We start from the raw sequence: 19,426 nt of genomic DNA, 5'->3' as shown, positions 1-19,426 counted from the left end.
ATTCCAAAAATAATATAAATAAAATTTAAGCAATAAAATTTTTTTAAAAGTAAAAATCTTTTCAAAATCTTCAAATTATCAAACAAAACAAACATTGAAATAACAATTTCATAAAAACCAAAAAATACATTATAGAGTTTGTGTTCTATTTTCTCAGAAACTATATTATATCTTAAATATAAGAACCTTTTTTGGCTTTGGGGAACCATCTAAGATGGTAAAACATGAAAAAAAAATATATGCAAAGAAATTAATAACTCTTATTTGTAGTAATATTATATAAAGCCAAAATTTAGTTACTCAGAAGATTAATTTAATGAAAATGATAAATAAATTTAATCAATGCTTTTAATTTACAACATAATATAATTTCTAAGTACATATTTTGAATATTTTTATAAAACAATATGAAATTCTCTAAACATTTAAATATACTGTAAAATAGTTAATACAAACATTGTAGAAAATATTCTTAAAAAATATATCATTTTATTACATATATTTATTAGTAAATAAATAAGTACAGCTATTTCATTTTACTTCAAAACTAATATAACAGTATAATAGTAACATCTCTCAACTTTTTAGGTAATAAATCTTAGAAAAAAAAAGAACTTTTTTGCTAAACAGGTCGTTGATTTTTTTTTATTTAAATAATAAAAAAAGAGCTTTTTATCTAAAATATTTAAGCAAAACCACAAAAAGAAGATCAACCATGCTGAAAAATTAGCCACAAAAACTGGCTTTCGTCATTTCATAGTTACATCTATCCATGCAACTTCTTAATTAAAAATTACAAATCCATTTCTATAGTTAACCTCAATATTTACAAAAGTGGCAACTCTTGAACACCTAGAATTGAAATGATGAAATTATAGTAACATGATTCAGATGCTGTCTTTATGCAATTAAAAAAATAGCCTATAATTTTTAAGAGTCAAAGATGCTGTTGTAAGAAACTTAGTAGGGTTGTTTCATAATGTTCACTTGTATCTAAGTGTCGTAAGCTGTGCCTCTCTGTAGGATAAATCTGAAAGAAAAAGAAAATCATGAAACAATTTTTTTAGCAATTAGAAACTAGGCATTATTAAGTTACATAATTGTTTAATGTAATCAAAAATAATTTTTTCACACATCTGTTTAATTTGACTTTTTTTGTGTTTATAAATTTCTAAAAATAAATTGCAAAGATACAATTTTGTAATTAATTTTCAATCATTTCATGATTTCATTAAAAATATAACATTCATATATTTTTAATGAAAAATCATTTCATTAAAAATATAACATAAATGTGATTGAAATGCCAGTTAATGTCTGGTGCTTTTAGAATTTTGTTTCAAATATCATAGTTTTCTTTAAAAATATTCTACTTATTAATATTTATACTTTCCAAAGCATTTTTAAGATCATTGTTATATTTATCTGCAATAATAGAGTGGAATTTTTCTTTAAAGAAATTTTAAATGTCAGCTATATAAAATTTTTCATCTACAATTTTTGATAATACAATTTGATAAATTTTAAAATTTAATTCAATATAAATATAAATATAAATTCATTGCCCTTTCTTATTGTTTTCAAGGATATTAAGGTCCAACAACATTTATATGTAGATGATTATTCAATAAAAGAATAATAAGTCGAAAATAAGAAGACTATCTCAAGCAAACAATTAAATGTAACAAAAAAAAAATGCTTTAGCTGACAAAAAAAAAATTCTTTACTAAATCTCTAACAAATACAAACTTATGGTGGGAATTATCTTGTCCCTCAGTCTGGTCAGGACAATAATTTTTCTTCTTTTAATCTAGACAGTCAGATAACTGAATTTGTTATACTGATGATTGTAAAGACAATTTCCAAAAAGATAAATTATATTATTTTTGTTTTAAATTACCAGCCCTTCGATTAATAATTTTTCATCATTCAACCATATTAATTTTATAATAATACAAAAATTTAAATCCAACCAAGTTTATTATGAACAGAAAATTAAAAAGTATATGACCAGGTTTCACTAAAATCCATAGCACAGAAGCTCCAACTAATGCTCACATTATTCTATCTAATTAATAAATCTGCGTAACCCCAAATGAGGTTTAGAATTTTAAAGATTATGATTGTATTCATTCATAACTATAATTTCAGTAAGTTGACAGATGAGATTCAGAGTAAAAAATAAATTGATTATAATGCGGTAGATTGCAATTCAAGCATTGTTTTGATTGCAGTAGATGAATTATCGTATGAAAGAAAAAGTATATGCAGATTAGATTTGTGCAAAAGAAATGTTTAGCATATGAAGAATTTTGACAGAAAGAAACAGTTTCATGATTCAAAAGTTGAGATTGATAGGATCTGTATGGTTCTTCCAGATAGAATATAGTAAAAAAAAAAAAAAAAAAAAATTCTTTGTAGCAAGGGAACAGTGTTTGCTCAATCTAATTGAGTAAGTTGAAAATATTTATGACAAAAATTTCAAAATTTCAATTCTCAAGAAAAAAACATTGTGTATAATTAAAATGTATACAGTAATTTCTAAGTAATATGGCAGATATCTATCAGAGGAATTAATAAAAGTATTAGATTAGTGGTGAGACATTTTTTTTTTAAAAAATTCAGATTCAGAAATTGAACCATATCCTATCATCCCAAGGTTACTGGCATTGGCAAGCAGCAATCTGACTCTTCTTTAGCGCTCTCTACTTGCCCATTTGGAAATGTCAGACTAATGAAGAGACAGACTGATGAAATGTTGAATTATTTTGAGATAGATGCATTTTTTATAAGATCAGAATCATCATTATAAAGCAAAAGTCATTGCATGGATGGTGAAGAGTTGTTACCACACATTCAGTCAAAACAAGATATGAAAAAGAAGATTTATACTTACTTGTAACTGGTAAGGTTTTCCTGCCTTTATCAAAGCATTTATAAGCTGACTTGTATGAGCAAAATGAACATTTTCATCTCTTAATCCATGAATTATTAATAACCGATTCTCCCTAAAAATAAAATTTTCAATGCAAATCTATAAATAATAATGTAATGCACTTACATAAAACTGTACATTTAATAACATTACAAATTAAAATAAATATTTTATTTGAAATCAAAACGTGCAGCATAAATTTCAGCCGCAACTCAGCAAATTTATGCCGCATGTTTCTCACATTTCACATATGTAATGTCATTGTCTAAAATGTTTTTTTTTTTAATAAAACAAAAAATTATTTAACCTGAATACCCAAGAGAAAAAAGATTAAGGAAATTATAAATAAAAATATGATACACTGACTTTTTAAAAATGTTGAAAACCAGATGAGAAATCCAAAAATGAAAACTTATTGAAAAAAAAATAATTTTTAGAAAACTTATATTGTTTTTATCACAATTCTATCAAAAAATAAAATGGATAAAACATTGGAAATAAAAATAGGACCCTTTTATATTTGATATAAACATTTCATTTAAATTACTAATTAATATATAAATCTTTATTTAAAGTTCCACTCTAACTGTTTGATTAGTTTTGATACATAATTTTTGCAATTTATTTTAAATAAATATGCAATTTGATAGTATATATTACAACCCTGTAATAAATGCTAATCAATATATACACCTATATAAATAAAAATTAATCCTGAAAATAGGAGAAAAATATTTATTTAAACCAAATTATTTTAACAATTAGTATTAATTTTTTTTTTATTTATACTTTTAATTTTTACATGCAATTTTGATTTTAAGTTTATATATTTAATTTCCCACAAACTATCACCAAAAGTTGTAGTAAATATTGTCATATAGAACCAATCAAGTAAACCATGTTTTAAGTGAAAAGTTTTATTATAGTAAGGAAGAAACTAGGTTATACAGAAATATTAGGATGAAAAATAGCTGACAAAGTAAGCTGTTGCCAAAAGTCTTGCAATTTTGGATGCTCTTAAAAAAAAGTTGGCATATATTCAAGTTAATTTAATTATATACTTCCATTAATTTACAAGAACAATGCATTAGAATTTATTCAAATTTAAATAAATATCATTTAAAGTTCAGAACATTACTCCCAGGATTATTGATATTTTCAAATTTAGCTATATATATATATATATATAGCTGACTGATTAACATACAAAGTTCTGGCAAATTTCATATTAAAATATATAATTACATTAAAAAATTTCGCAATGTGTTTCGTTCTTGTGAAATTGGTCCATCAACTAAATATTTTATTATTTCAGATTACCATAATATGGCTCTTAAATATCTATAGAGATAAAATCTGAATCATAAGAAAGATCTTATTTTGAAAGTCAAGAAAGGAAAAAGGATGCTCAGAAACTTATAATGCCAATGAAGACCTGATTATATCAAAAGGAACCTCCTATAAACTCATATCAGTCCAAATAAAAAATGGATGTACTTGCATACTTTTCCAAGACACATCAAGAATTAAAATATCAGTTGTTGTAGTTCCTTAACTTAAGATTGTTTGCAATAATCAAACTGCTTTAGATTGGTTAGTAGGAATGTCTTCTGGCATTTCATTCATTATCACAGAATTTTATACTTTAACCAATTTTGATTAATTAATTTATTTGGCTGTTTACATTCTTGCATGTAAGAATATAAGAAAATAAAAAACAAAATTATTTTTAATCAGAAATAAACACCTTTGTAAATAATAATCTCATGAGTTTTCTTTTTCTTTATGAAATTTCTTTCGAAAATTGCCAAATATTCAATTAGATCATTTACGGTTTGTGTGAACATAATGAGAATTTTAGTTTCAAATCATTGCTCATTGGAACTGAAAGCTTTATTTTCTGATTAATCTATATTTTTCTCATATTATTATAATAGATTTTACATCTATTATAGAATCATAATCAATTATTAATTACACTGACAATTAAATAATCAATTAAATTACACTCACTCATCAGGAAATCGATTTGCATTATCTATAACAGACCCAGTTGAATAACCAGTAGCATTTCTTTCAGGTGTTCCCATGTAGCGCTCAGTATAACCAGTATCATACAATGTCCATGATGTGACAGGTGCACCAGCAACAGCAACCTAGAATAAATATACATTTAAAAAAATCCAACAAATACTTTCATTTAAGCAAAAAAAAAAAAAAGTATGATAAAATTGAATAAAATGGATCTACCTTAAATATATCAGGTCGCTGTATTAAACCCATCAAAGATAGATAACCACCTGAAAAATACAATGATTATATAAATAATTTTAATATAATAATCATAATAAATGTGAAGTAGAAAAAAAGGTGCATTTGTGAAATATATTTAAAAGTCAGAATGTTTTCCCTTTAACTTTCTTGTATTGCATACAAATTCTTGTATAGCATTGTATTATTTACATAATACAATGCATTTTGCAGTCTGCAATGCAGTGAAGTTCAGTGAAGCAATACAGTTAAAATCAAGTATTAAAACAAACATTAAGAAGTAAAATAAGTATGATTACCAGAAGAACTAGAGATAAGAAAAATATAGTAGAATTTTTACAAAAAAAAAAAAAAAAAAAAAATTATTGATCTTTAGGATAATAAAAACCCATTTTTAAAAAAATGCTGAAATCCATGTTTTTGCAAAATGTATTAAGTCTTATAATGCCATCACCACCAAAAAAGAAGAAGAATGTAATTAAAGTATAAAGTAAAAATAATATCACTTTACAATAATGTTTTCAAAAACTGTTTTTATATCATACTTATTTATTATTTTCTAATGAGCACAGTTACAGAATCCAGAAGATGGTAAAGCGTAAAATTTGACACAGATCAGATTATAAAACCATGTCCATCTTTTTAATGTATAAATATATGTATAAATGGTGGAGGATGGGACCTTGAAAATATAGGAAAAACGCTTGACTAGATTGTTGTCTAGATAAATTTGTCTAATGAATGCATAAAGCAGCTAGACAGATCCAGTACATATTACTTATTAATACACTTTAAAATCACAAATGTTCCCAAACATGACAGGGAAAAAAAAGAACATTTAGGCTCACTTAACATATAAGGAAGTTTACTATTTGGATATACATAAAAAAGATAAAAACTTGTCATAACTTAGACTAAAGAACTATTATTAATATAATTGATATTCTCTCCAGTTTCTTATAAAAAAAAGTTGTGGCATGAAATACATCAAACAATAGGGTTATTATAGTGAATATTATAAAAAAAAAGATGCCAAACAGACTGAAAGCAGCTCACAATGAATGTTTGAGCAGCTGAATTTAAAATTTTGATTCTTAATTTTTAAAATCAGATCAATCACTTAATAGTACAGAATTACTTTTTATATTCTGAACTCTTTTATAAAGCCTGTATTTTGAATATATATATATATATATATATATATATATATATATATATATATATATTATTCTTAATTCTATTAACACTTCTAACTACATATAACTTTGAAGTCTTTTCTCCAAAAATATCAAAGTAGTACCTAACACTATGCAAATGGTTGGTTGTTGATTACATTATATTGTATTTTATGTACAAAACCCATATTTGGCTAAATTGCATCACTATGAAAATGGGCATAATCTAGATCTAAAGGTGTTCAAATGTGAATATAAAGTTCTTTTTTTTAAGAAATATTTGCCAGTTATATTGAAGACATTCAAAAACTGGTATTTAAAGTTATTTCCATCCTGGAAATGCCTATTAGTGCAAGCAGCTATTTTTATTTATTATGTCAGATTCCAAAATACTGATTATCATCTTGAATTAGATTTGAAAGTAACAGCTGCTGATAAGATTGCTGTAACAACTACTCAAAGAAGGAGAGATAATAGCAATAAATAGATGTCAGGAAGAAATCATTACCAATATTTTATTTTTACAGCACTTTTGAAATAAATCTACATCTTTATGCATATATAGGTAAACGTACGCCATAAACCTTATTTATTTGCTCATTCTAATTACTTGCGTTTGACACTCGTAGTGTAATACATAAAGTTATTAATTTGAATATGCAGTTAGGGGGTGGGGGAGGTAATAGTAAAAGATCAGAAATAATAGATTGTCATTTAATACAGAAACAAACGGAATAAGATAATGCAAATCAATATAATGCATTAAAAACTCTACACAGTCATAAATGGTCAAATCATTAACAAACTCTGAATATAGTATTTAGATTTTCAGAGAAAAAATATTAGTAAATGCTCTTGACACAATTCTTTTCTAGATACATATCCTTAGTTAGAGATAATTTAATTGCCAAGTTCCTTAACCAATTTTGTATTCAGATTTTCTTTATAAAACTTACTTTCAGTGTAATAACTTTAAATAATGCCATGCTCAGTTATCTAATTTAAGCTTCAACAGTTGCATTTCCTTTATAGTTGAAATATTCTACAGTTATATTGCTATGTTTTAATTTTTAGCCTATCATTTAAAAAAAATAATGACAATATGAAAGATCTGACACAAATCAGACCACTGATGTTTTCAGGAAAACAACATGTAAGAATTTAAATCTCAATTTTATGAAACTGCTGTGATATTTTTCACAAGATATCTTAACAATTAAAATTATTACCATAAGACCATCCATGAACAGCTACTCTGTCAAGATCTATAATACCAGTCGTTTCAGATAGCCACAATAAAACTTCAACTTGATCAGCAATTTCAACTGTGCCCTGTAAAAGAAAATATTTTGATATATAAAGAGCCATTACTGTTTAAAACCTCTTTTAGCAAACCAATAATGGAATTCAGTTATAAGTAATGAGACAAAAATAATAATAAATTTCAATTCATTACCTTAATTTAAGCAATTGCTAAATCCAAAATTTATTTATTTCTCAGAAATACACTCAATAATGAGAATAAAAAATTCTTTCTTCTCGTTTCATAATACAACATAGCATTAAATCAAACAAACAGTTATCTCAGAATAAGGAGCAGCATTTTAAAGGAGCAAATCATTTTCATGTATAACAAAATGGCAAAAAGAAAGATGTCATTTGAATAATATATTTTAATATCTCCATCTTTTTATAAAATGCAAGGACATATCACTGATCCACATTAACAAAAAAAAATAAATCAAAAAGGTGTTTGAGATTGCAAACTATATTTTATTTACCTTCACATAATACGTTTAATTTTATTTTTGCTTTTTACTCCAATTTATTTATATTATAACTCTTTTCAGTATTCCATATAAATTCCTAAAAATTTCTAAAATCCTATAAACTCCAAAATTTCAAAAACAAGTATAACATATACCAACAAAAATATGTTTATGGGAAAAAAAAAAAAAAAAAAAAAAAACCTAAACTTATGCATAGAAAATCTATTTGTTAATAAATTATTAAATTTAATATATAAAAAAAGGTATACTGTTAACATAAGAGTTAAATGTTAAAATTATGCAGGTCAGACAAACATCTATAAAAATTAGTAGATCTTTTATGTGTACCATGAATTTTGTAATTGAAAATAACTGTTCTTTAATTAACAAACTTTTAAAAAAAATCCCCACTTAAAAGCTAAAAAGAAAGAAACAAAAGCTCTTATGAGTCTCAAATTTTGATGCAATGTTTTATAACTAAAAAAAAAAAAAAAAAAAAAAAAACAATAATAATTTAGATTTACATTACAAATTCCTTAACCTTAAATTTAAGGTTAAAAAGAATTGTAATCTAATTTTTAACCAAGTTGAAGCTTATAACTTTAATGACCAACAGATACCAATAAACAGAGTGTGTTTTCTAATCATGGTTCAACAGCTAATTTCTACACCATTAGAAAAACATATACTTCCAAATAACATAAATAGAATATAATTTTTTATTTTGCTTTAGTCTATAAATGTAATGTTGAAAAATATTTAGATATAAAATATGTTTGTCACAATAACATTTTGGTAGGGAAAAAAAGGTTCACTTTTCTGCAGCCAGAGTTGACTGAGTTATGAAGTTTTGAATTTTATTATTTAAATCCCTCAATGACTATTTGATGAAGTGATGTGCAACGCCACCAATCTTCTTTGGTTTGATGTGGTGATATATAATGGTACAAAAAAAAAGGCCATACTGCACTATATATATGACTATAATAGAAAACATAGTAAATTCTCAATTCATTTTGGCAAAAAGTTTAAATCTAAAACATACCAACCAAGGAAAAATATGGTAGTTATAAAATGGTTTTATAAAGAAATACTAATGAAAAAGGCAAAAATCTATATTTTGGAATAATTTAAAAAGCTTTGGGTGAAGTTGTTCCTTCATTTGGTGTTTTACATTCAAAATGGATTATTTTTTAAAAAAAAAAGTGAAGTAAATAAGAGCAGGACATTCAATCAAAACAAGAGAAACAGTTAAATTGACAGGACATCTTAAACAAATGGAATATGGCTTTCCAAATGAAAAATGTTTGTGTGTGAAATGTGTGAGACAGGAGCATTGTCAACTTGATGTTGAGATTATACACACAAGCACAAGGCCATAATGAAATAGATAAAACAGATAAAATGTCGTTAATTGAAAATATGCCAATTCCAAGATTCCTATCACAGTGAAGTCTATCTTTCTTGACAATTTTCTTTAATAATCAGTTATTAAGGAAAATATAAGTAAACAATAATAATTTAATAATTTGGCCTTTAAAATGATCGAAAATCAACTAATAACTATAATCAAAAATTCATAACACTATCAGTTTTAGTCATATAAATGTGAAACTTTCTTTTTTCTTAAACATTACCGTGTCAGGAATGTTTTATTAAAAGTGACTAATGAGACTAGAAGACTGAATTAAAATTTAGACTTTTTTTTTTTTTTTCAGAAATGTAGTTATTGATTTAAAAAATATTAAATACCATTGTTCCCATTATTTAGAGTATTTTTTAAAATAAAAGTATGTGTTTATACCTAATGGTTTAGAAACAGTTACAGAAGCACGATTAGAATAGACACCTGTATGTGCATTTATAATAAACCTTTTCTTTTAAGTTTATTTTTCTTAATTTGAATTATCTACTTTGATTACTTCACAGGTTATGGCTATTTGAAAGTGCTCTATAGATTATGGAATCATTGTAAAATCTTTCTCAAGAATGAATTGATTCAACAAATTATTTAATGAACTATTCTATCCCAGTTTCTTCAAGGAAATATTTTAATTTGTTCAAAAAGATACAAAATATGTATTTTTTACTTCCTTAAAGTGAACATGATTAGATCTTAAATATGTTTCTTAAATTACAAATGAAGCATGGATAACTTCTAAGTTAAAGATATTGGGAAATAAAAATAAGAACCTGACAATTTTGAAATTTAGACTTTTTTTCCCACATTATTAAATTCCTATTATCTGAAAATCTGAAATTATTAAATCCCTATTATCTATCTATTATCTAAAATTTTCAACTTATAATAAATACATTTCAGTTATTCAGAAAGATTGGGCAATTAATAAACTTCATGAAAACATTGAAAATACTTCCCTTAATATGCACAATTTATTATCTATCACATTCCACATTTTGAAGTTATAAAAAGTTCAGTTGCATAATAAATGGCCTCAATTTAACATTAATTAGCTATACATAAATACTGTGCATTAAAATTATCATGAAGTATAGCCCTTAAAATAGTGACTAAAAATAACAATCTTTATCTCCTTCATTAATAATAAAAATATATTTGAAGACTACAATAAAAAAAAATTTGTAATTCTATTTTGGAGTACCAGGTAATTTTTTTTTAACAATGTTTATACTTGTATTATTGTGTTGTGTTACAATGCTTATTATTGCATATATATATACATGCAAAATATTTTTTTTTTCCAATGAAGAATAACATATTATATATATCTATATATATAAATCATACCATTCTACTTTTGATGTGACTCTCAAAGGCAACTCCTCTATGTCTCGACCCACGACAATCAATGGAGACAACCACATATCCTTCCGAAGAGAGCAAATACTGTCGAAGGTATCTATTGAGTAGATAAATATAAAATTTCCAATCACAAATTATTCTATTTAATTATTAAGATTAAATACATTACAACTTTAGAATTTTATTATTGAAAATTTATTTTTTAATGGAAAATATCTCATTAATTTAAGATATATTTAAAATATTTTTTTTAAAAATAGTATATCCTTAAATAATATGCAAAAAGTTTGAGAAATTTAGAGAAATGTTTAATTACATAGTTTATAATTTAGCCTGTTAATGTCCAGTGTCCAATATACAGGAAAGTTTCATTTCATTTCTGTGACTAAATTGAACATGTGCAATTATTTCTGTTTTGCTTTGCCTAAGAAGTCAATATGTATTTCAAAACTCTTAAGAAATTTTTAACTGGTATGTACTATCCATGATATAGATGTAAATGTATGTGTACACCCACACATGTGTGAGTTCTTGTTTGATTTATTTTTGAAGCTAAAAAAAATTTAGTGGAGAATTTAATTTTATTTCACACTTAATTCAATTTTAGTGCTTTTAACAAAATTTAAAAGAATTTATTATAATTTTCTTTGTGGTATAGTTTCTTTATATTACTGTTTCCAGCACTATATGTTTTTACATTCTTGTACTGACATTTATATTTTATCATTAAGGAAAATTGTTTCTATTTTTTTAACACACAAATGAAATCAAAACTCATTACCAGATGTAATAATTAATTAGGAATCAAATTTAATTACAATCAAATGATTAACTATTAAGCTCTAAAAATATTAAATGATTATTATTGCTATCAGAAAAACATATATGTACAAAATTTTAAGATTCTAATATATAAAAAACTGAATGAAAAATCAATGATAAAATTTCATCTTCACAAAATAAAATAAGTCGTGTTAAATAAAAGCAAGTCAAAAACAAATTTACTGTACCTCATTCCCTTGTAACTGTTTGTCACTAATTGAACTTCTGGACCACCATAAATTGTTAATACAGTTGGATATTTCTCATCAACCCTCATGTTAGGAGGCTTGAAGAGCATTCCGTAAATTAAATGACCAGACTGCAATCTATGACTGAACAATTCAGGCTGACGATAACTAGAAGGCAGAGCTGTCAAAAAGAATTAATATTAATTGTAATGCATGACACAAAAAAAAGAACAATTACATTCGGCAGCTGTCATAAAATCACAGTTAAATCTATATTATATAAAATTAAATCAATATAAAAAATTATTATTTTGATTACATTGGTTCCTTTGATTAAATCAATACCATAAAAAATGGGCCATGTCTATTTTTGCCATTTATATGTTTTGGTGGGTTCTTATAACAGTACATTGTCTTATGGTGCAAAGCCTTGCTTCTAGATGTTGGGAGGAAAAAATAATGATTAAATGGAATCTACGACATATCCTTTTTTTAAATTTAGTTCCATTATACGAGTTTTATTCTCATTAAAAAAGGTACATAGTGGAAAAATATGTTGCTCTGACCAATCCAATATATAAAAGCTTACAGCAGAAAAACTTGAAAGTTGAGACAATCATTTTCAAGTTATTATAGTCTGATCTATGCAACAAGAAGGACTTCAATTTACAGAGGAAAGAATGTTCCAAAAGAACAAAAGGTCACTTTCTCTATTATCAAATACCATCAATTTTATTTTTACAGAAAAATTCATCCTGTATAGCAAAATGTATATATTATATGAATTACACTGATTCAAGAAACTTCCAACAAAAAAGAAAAACATGATGTGTCACTAAATAATACACATAACACAATTTTAAAAAATTGAAAATTTATCCATTAAAAAATTTCAAAAGCTGGGGAGGGGGGGGAAATGATTTGAATAAAAAAAATGCTTCACAACACAGTATACTGATTTTTAGAACTAAATTCTTAGTGCAGAGGCTATTAATTTATTAGAAAGATCTAAGAAAAGTAGTAATTTAGATCTTAGTCTATACAAAGCATAATGAAATTTGTTTCATTGCATATATTTTTAGTTATATTTCCCTGTGATTTATTATGTATTTTTTTCTTTCACTTTAAGTTATTGTAAAATAAAATTGCAAAAAGTAATCACGTTCATATGACATTTTATTCATTCTATAGTTATTTTAAAGCAAAAAAAATTTTAAACACTATCTCAGGACTTTTTTTTTTTATAATGAAGACATATTACTGGTGAAGTCAAAAGCTATCCCCCCCCTACTGGAAATGTAAAACAAAAAATGATATATGATCCCTTCCTATATTTAATGATTCCAATATGAAAAGTTGTTTGATTATTTGTGATAAATAATAAATGGTAGACAAAATTTCCAAATTTCTGTACACATTTTCATAAAAAAAAAGAATGTTACAATACATAATTTTAAGATTAAATGCAACATACCTGAGGGCTCTATAAAATACCCAAGTGCCTGAACTGTAAAAGGATTATTTGGAGAATAACATATTTGATACACTTGACCAAAATGGGGTTGACCCACACTGCTCTGAATAGTCACAAACAGAGTGCAATCCTAACAACAAAATGAAAAAAAAATTAAGAGAAAAAATCAGTAATGCCTACACTATATAAAATGGATACAAATGAAATTAATAAATTCATATCTCCATTTTTTCCTATCCAGTTTTGGGGCTGGAAGGGGGGGGATCAATAATTAATATCATCTTTGAAAGAAAAATTAAAACAGACTTCCATTTTATAAGAATTTAAATTAACCAGAAGTAGAAAAAGAAAGAAATGGTGATTAGAAATATTTAGATTAGTCAAAAGATCCAATAGTGATTATAAAGAAAAAGACATTACACTTGATGAAAGAAAAGCATTATTAATATCTTCAGCATTTTAAGATCAAAAATTATAGAAAAGTATTAATATGAAATTTTAAAAAGTCAACAGCTTGAATAACAGAAATAAAATATGAATTTCATTTTTCAAGTTACAGTAAAAATCTATTTAAAATATGAACTTAAGCTGCAAAATAATTTTTTTAAAACAGGTATCATTAAAAAAATAAATTGAAGATAATACTTGAAAATGTTATCTACTTTCTTTGAAATTAAAATTTAGAGTGAAATATCTTTTCCAAATAAATAATAAATGCTATTATTTTTTTAAAAAATGGCTGGATATTTCTCAAACAAAAATATCAGTTTAGAACATATTGATTAAAGTAAAAAACAATATAGCAAATGCTTAAAAAAATATTAAGTATGAGAAAAATACATATTTTTGAATCAATAATGATTCATATATATTTTTTTTTTAATTTCAACATTTTTCCCCCTTACATCATTCATAGCAACACTGTGAGAGAATCCAGATGCCGTCAACCGTAGAGGCTCATGGGGATTATCTATATCTACAACATACCTAAAAGAAAATGTAAAGAAGCATTAAAAGTAAATGACATAAAAAAAAAGCAAGCAAAAATATCACATTTAAAATATAAATAAATTTAACCTAATCAAATTTACTAAAAAAAACTTTTAACGTTTCAACAAAACTGAAGAAAGATTTTCAATTTAAACAAATAATTTTATATGCATAAATATCAAATAAACAAAATCATTCTCTGGGTATTATTTAAAGCAATTCTTAACATAATATTTAAACTTAAATTCAAAAATTACTACAGATAATAAAAATAGTGCTGTAATGAAAATGATTTAAAAACAGAACGTTTAAAAAATAAGGGCAAAAATGTTCATATTCCTAAACTTTTATTCTAATCAACTTTTAACCTAATTAACAGCATATAACTTTTCATGATCAATGTTTCTATTTCATTTAACACTATTTACCAGCTATATAAAAACATTATTAGTCATAGAAAACAACCATTTTCTATAAAGAAAAAAATTTAACAAAGAATATTGCATATAATGTTTGTTTTGAACCAAAAAGATACAAATAAAATGATAAAATCAAAATCAATGTAAATTTTCCAAATAGTTCAATAAAATATTTATTCTCAGTTCAAATGTTACCACATTATTGACAAGACATTGCATAAAATCCTTTATTTGCTTTATAGCACTGGTGAAGGATATTATATAGTATTCTCAAATTGCTGTTTTAATTTATTTATGTTATATCAGAGATCACACACAATAGTTTCTACAAAACACAACAAATGATGATTTTATGAAATAAAATAATTCCACCAATCTTTTTAGAAAATTCCAAATTAATGTCATTATAACAAATTTTTCATACTAAAAAGGACCATTCACAATATAGGGATATCTAGTTTAGTCCTACTAATCTGAAACATTTTAATTCACATTCATTCATTCATACATATTTCAACATAGAAAATTGTATGCAACCATTCTGCTAATTTCTTTTTTAAAAACGAAAGGTGGGGGGGAGATGAACACCGCTTATCAAAAATTTATTTGTTTTATTTGATTTTTAAAAAATTAAGAAGATTTGAACACTTTGTCCCAAAAATTCCTGAATAACAATGTTTAAGAAATAATTTTTCTCCTGCATTTTATTTACCAAATTACTCTTAATTGAATAACACCAACAGCATGGTAACAAAAAAAAATGTACAATACAGATTAGAGTTATAAATCCAATAACTAAAGCAATATAAAGTAGTGTTGTAAGTTCTACACAAACTGTTTTTAAACATTTATAAAAAATAGGAGAAAAAATGCATAAAAATAAAACAGGTATCACTGAAAGGCTTTTCTTTTCCTCCTAATTTTATAATGGTATAAAAATGGTTTGATGTGCAACAAAATAAAAACATGCATGATATAAAAATGCAAAAATTACAAACTTTTAATTAAAAATCCTTTTTTAATTCTCATCTGGAATGTTTTGAATTATTTTTTCATCCTGAATGTTGTATAGTGTATATTGCACTTAATAGATAATATGTGGCCGATAAAGATCATTATATCATAAAAATATGTACTGATAATTAAAACAAGTACTTACAGATGTCTCTCTAATGGTGAATCTTTTAGACCAATAAAATACACAAGTCTCTTCTTTTCATTTACCCAAATCTATAATTTAGAAGTAATATAAATAAAATTAATTAAAATGCAATTTTACATAATTAAAATTCTTTCTAATTAGATTTTAAAAAATTGATTTACTCGCATAAGTAAACATCAAAAAGTAAGTATCAATAAGTAAATTATCAAAATATTTTCTAATATTTTTTTTTTTTTTTTAAATTCTGAAAACTGACTTAGCAACATACATAAACTATGTTGCCTAAAGAACAGATTCTTGAAATACGAAATCCAAGTTTAAGCATAATAATTAATCAGTTCACTGAATTAAATGAAGGTATGTGACATAGAGTAAAGAATATTTCATTTTTATATATACAGTGGTTTTTTTTTTATAAAGAATATAGTTTAGCTATCAATCAAGAATTTAGTTTAGCTATCAATATTTCATCAAATATAAAATAAGACTTTTAAATTAAAGAAAATACATTAAATAAATTTACAATTTCTAAAAAAAATTATTTTGATTATAAATATATAAACTTTTTTCTTGTAAACTTAGTACTGAAGTTTAAAAACATTCTTTGGGGGGAAAAAAATGAAAACTTTAGAATCTTCATTTATTGGAACTTCTGGGCCAGAAATAAAGATAATAAATAATCTGTAACTCAATCCCATAGTAAAAAAAAAAAAAAAAAAAAAAAAGGAAGAAAAAGAAAGAAGAAGGAGAAAAGGCACTTTTCAACATAGTCTATTTTTTTAGTTAAAATAACATTTTAAATATTATAATAATTTTAATTAGCATAAAAATTAAACTGAATTTTGAAAACACGATTAATTGTAATGATTGATATTTTCAGAGTAACCTCATATTATAAGTAAATCCAAATTAAATACAAAGAAATAGGATTTTTTTTTTTTTTTTAAATGCAGAACTTACATCAGATTCTGAAACTTCCCATTCACCACTGGTAAGAGCAATTTTCTTCTTTATACGTTTTGATACTTCTATAGCAAATGAAAAATAAATAAAAATTTAAATAATTTGGAGAGAATGAGAGAATATTTATCAATTTAACAGTATTATATAACATTCAAACAATGGATAAACATGCCATTCATAGACAACTATTACAGAATTTTATTAAGGTTGTTTATGATTCAACACATGAATTTTTCTTTGATAATTCTTTCTATATAAATAATACTGCTTGTATCAACTTAGATTTCCATGATACAATGATAGATATTTTTATTAAGTTAATAAATATGATTTTGATGAACTGCATGCAAGAAAACTTTAAAATCTAAAATATTTATATCCAGGAGGTGTCTCATGCATAGGTATAACAGAAATGAAGTATCTCTAACTTCTTTGTGTGTACAAATATAGACAAAAAATTATTTAATATTACTTGAAATATTTAAAATCAATTAATAATACAAAGTCAATCGGTCATGACTGCCAGTGGAGGAATAGCACTCCAAGATATTTGGTTTCTTAATTCATCTGTTTAGACTGAATACAAAAGAACTCGGTGAATGCTTAGCTAGAGTGTATAGCATAATCCCTTCTCTACAAATACACACACTTCACACATCCAAGCCTCTTCTATTCACTGACAGCCAATCCTAATAGAGGTGATGGATATTTCAAATTATGAATATCTAACTTTCTACTTCATGCATTAATGATCAATTTTTCAAAAGCTACAACTCCATTGTTATGATGTGATAAGTAATTGAGAGAATATTTAAGAACTATCAATAAATTTAATAATTTCAAATTAAATTAGCAGCTAGCAAATACTTTTATTAAATTATTATCAATCTTATCTATAGAATAAGTGCCATTTCATATAATAAATGAAATTTTAATTAAAAATTTTAAATAATTAGTTTTTTTCCATTTTTAAAAGTGATAAGCAATAATTATAATCATTAGTATGATTAAGATTTCGTTAAAACTTTAGATTATAGAATTAAAATAGTTAGAGCATTTTGTTTTGTCTTAAGGGAAAATTAAAATCACACATGGTGACAGAGACAGTCGTTAATCTATTACATATAACATTTCAAGTTTATTTTCTAAAAAATCCCAACCACATACAGGGTTGCCACTCAAAACTGGGGGAAAAAACATGTATTTTCCCTATACGTACATTCAAGATATGAGGAAATGTGCAAATAGCACTCATGCTAGTTATAATGCAATATGATTTTAAGAAGTAGAAAAAGCAAGGAAAGAAAGCAACATTATTCAAAATAATAGCATAATAAAAGAATGTTTACATTTAAATAGAAATTTTTAAAAATTCTCTTTGTCTATCATCTACAATTCAGTAAGACAAAATTTATAAATTAAGGGGTGGGTGGGAATATATTACCTCTCATGCTCTTTAATTGTAAGTCACAGAAAATTAAGGACTTGGGTGAAATAAAACACAAAACATTTTTGTTATCATAACGGAAATCATTTAATTATTACTTAACATAATATTTACAAAGCAAGATTACTTTTTTTTATTTATTCCTTTTCTATATAATTCATGTATTTAGGCATCAATTTATGGAACTTCTGCAAATTTTTCAGGCATCAGTTCCATGGGGCTAATCCGTAACAAATAATGTACGACATTTTTGTATGGCTTAATGTACATTGTTTAGCTATTCCACTATTAGAGAATTTATGTTAAAATATTTCCGATATATCATTGAATGCATAAAAGACAAACGTGATGCAACAAATTTTAATTTCCACAACAGTTCTGCTTTAAATGACTGTTCTTGAATTTAAAAAGTTCGAAATCGTCTTATTTTTGGACATTAAATTTGATGTTTTCAGACTCGACATGTCATTTTCTTCTGTATTCCTTCTAAATACTAACATCAATGATGACTCTTTTGAACTGGCATGAAGTCTTGCATATTTTCCTCTTTTGGCACGACTAATAAGTGCCTTTTTTCATATTACTTAGGCTTATTACCTTCTTACAAAGCGAGAAGTACGCAACATATGAATTTTGCAGAACTTCTTGAAACCTTTCAGAAAAATCAAGATTTTTTTATATATCCAGTTTGTAGTAAATACAGATTTTGAGCCTTTCATTGTTTTAAATAAATTCTCTAATCTATTTTGAATAAGCTCTCAGTTTCTCAAATAAACGAACCATTCAATAAACTCAAGTATGTTGGACTAAACTCCACTGTGCTGCTCCCGCAGATTGAATGTTGCTATTTCTGACAGAGATATGTATTCTGTTCTTTTATGCAGTTACAAAAGTCTCACGCATGCTCATTGGCTGCAATTTGGGAATCTAACGGAAAAGTCAGCTAAAACGAATTGAAAGTCAGCTAATCTATAAAGAAAAAAAGGGGAGAGAGTAGAAAGGGGGCAAGTTTTAACATTGCACAAT

General features: G+C 24.9%; 1 protein-coding gene across 2 annotated transcripts in view; it reads right to left on the bottom strand.

Moving 5' to 3' along the window:
• Positions 1 to 524: 524 nt before the first annotated feature.
• LOC129976428 (dipeptidyl peptidase 9-like) overlaps positions 525 to 19,426 on the bottom strand; it is a 36,536-nt gene continuing 17,634 nt past the window's right edge. For both annotated transcript variants that reach the window (XM_056089991.1, XM_056089992.1), the window contains exons 11-21: positions 16,951 to 17,018; positions 15,988 to 16,058; positions 14,325 to 14,406; positions 13,420 to 13,549; positions 11,946 to 12,126; positions 10,921 to 11,032; positions 7,611 to 7,713; positions 5,186 to 5,235; positions 4,949 to 5,091; positions 2,897 to 3,008; positions 525 to 1,030 (exon numbers count right to left, since the gene is read on the bottom strand). In XM_056089991.1, the coding sequence (XP_055945966.1) occupies positions 938 to 1,030; positions 2,897 to 3,008; positions 4,949 to 5,091; positions 5,186 to 5,235; positions 7,611 to 7,713; positions 10,921 to 11,032; positions 11,946 to 12,126; positions 13,420 to 13,549; positions 14,325 to 14,406; positions 15,988 to 16,058; positions 16,951 to 17,018 (1,145 nt within the window). In that variant the 3' untranslated portion in view covers positions 525 to 937. The remainder of the gene's footprint in view (positions 1,031 to 2,896; positions 3,009 to 4,948; positions 5,092 to 5,185; positions 5,236 to 7,610; positions 7,714 to 10,920; positions 11,033 to 11,945; positions 12,127 to 13,419; positions 13,550 to 14,324; positions 14,407 to 15,987; positions 16,059 to 16,950; positions 17,019 to 19,426) is intronic.

The sequence above is a fragment of the Argiope bruennichi genome, chromosome 7, assembly GCF_947563725.1.
Source record: "Argiope bruennichi chromosome 7, qqArgBrue1.1, whole genome shotgun sequence".
In the NCBI taxonomy this organism is placed as follows: Eukaryota; Metazoa; Arthropoda; class Arachnida; order Araneae; family Araneidae; genus Argiope; species Argiope bruennichi.
The sequence above is the reverse complement of the archived record's forward strand: the minus strand, read 5'-3'. Positions and strand labels throughout refer to the sequence as shown.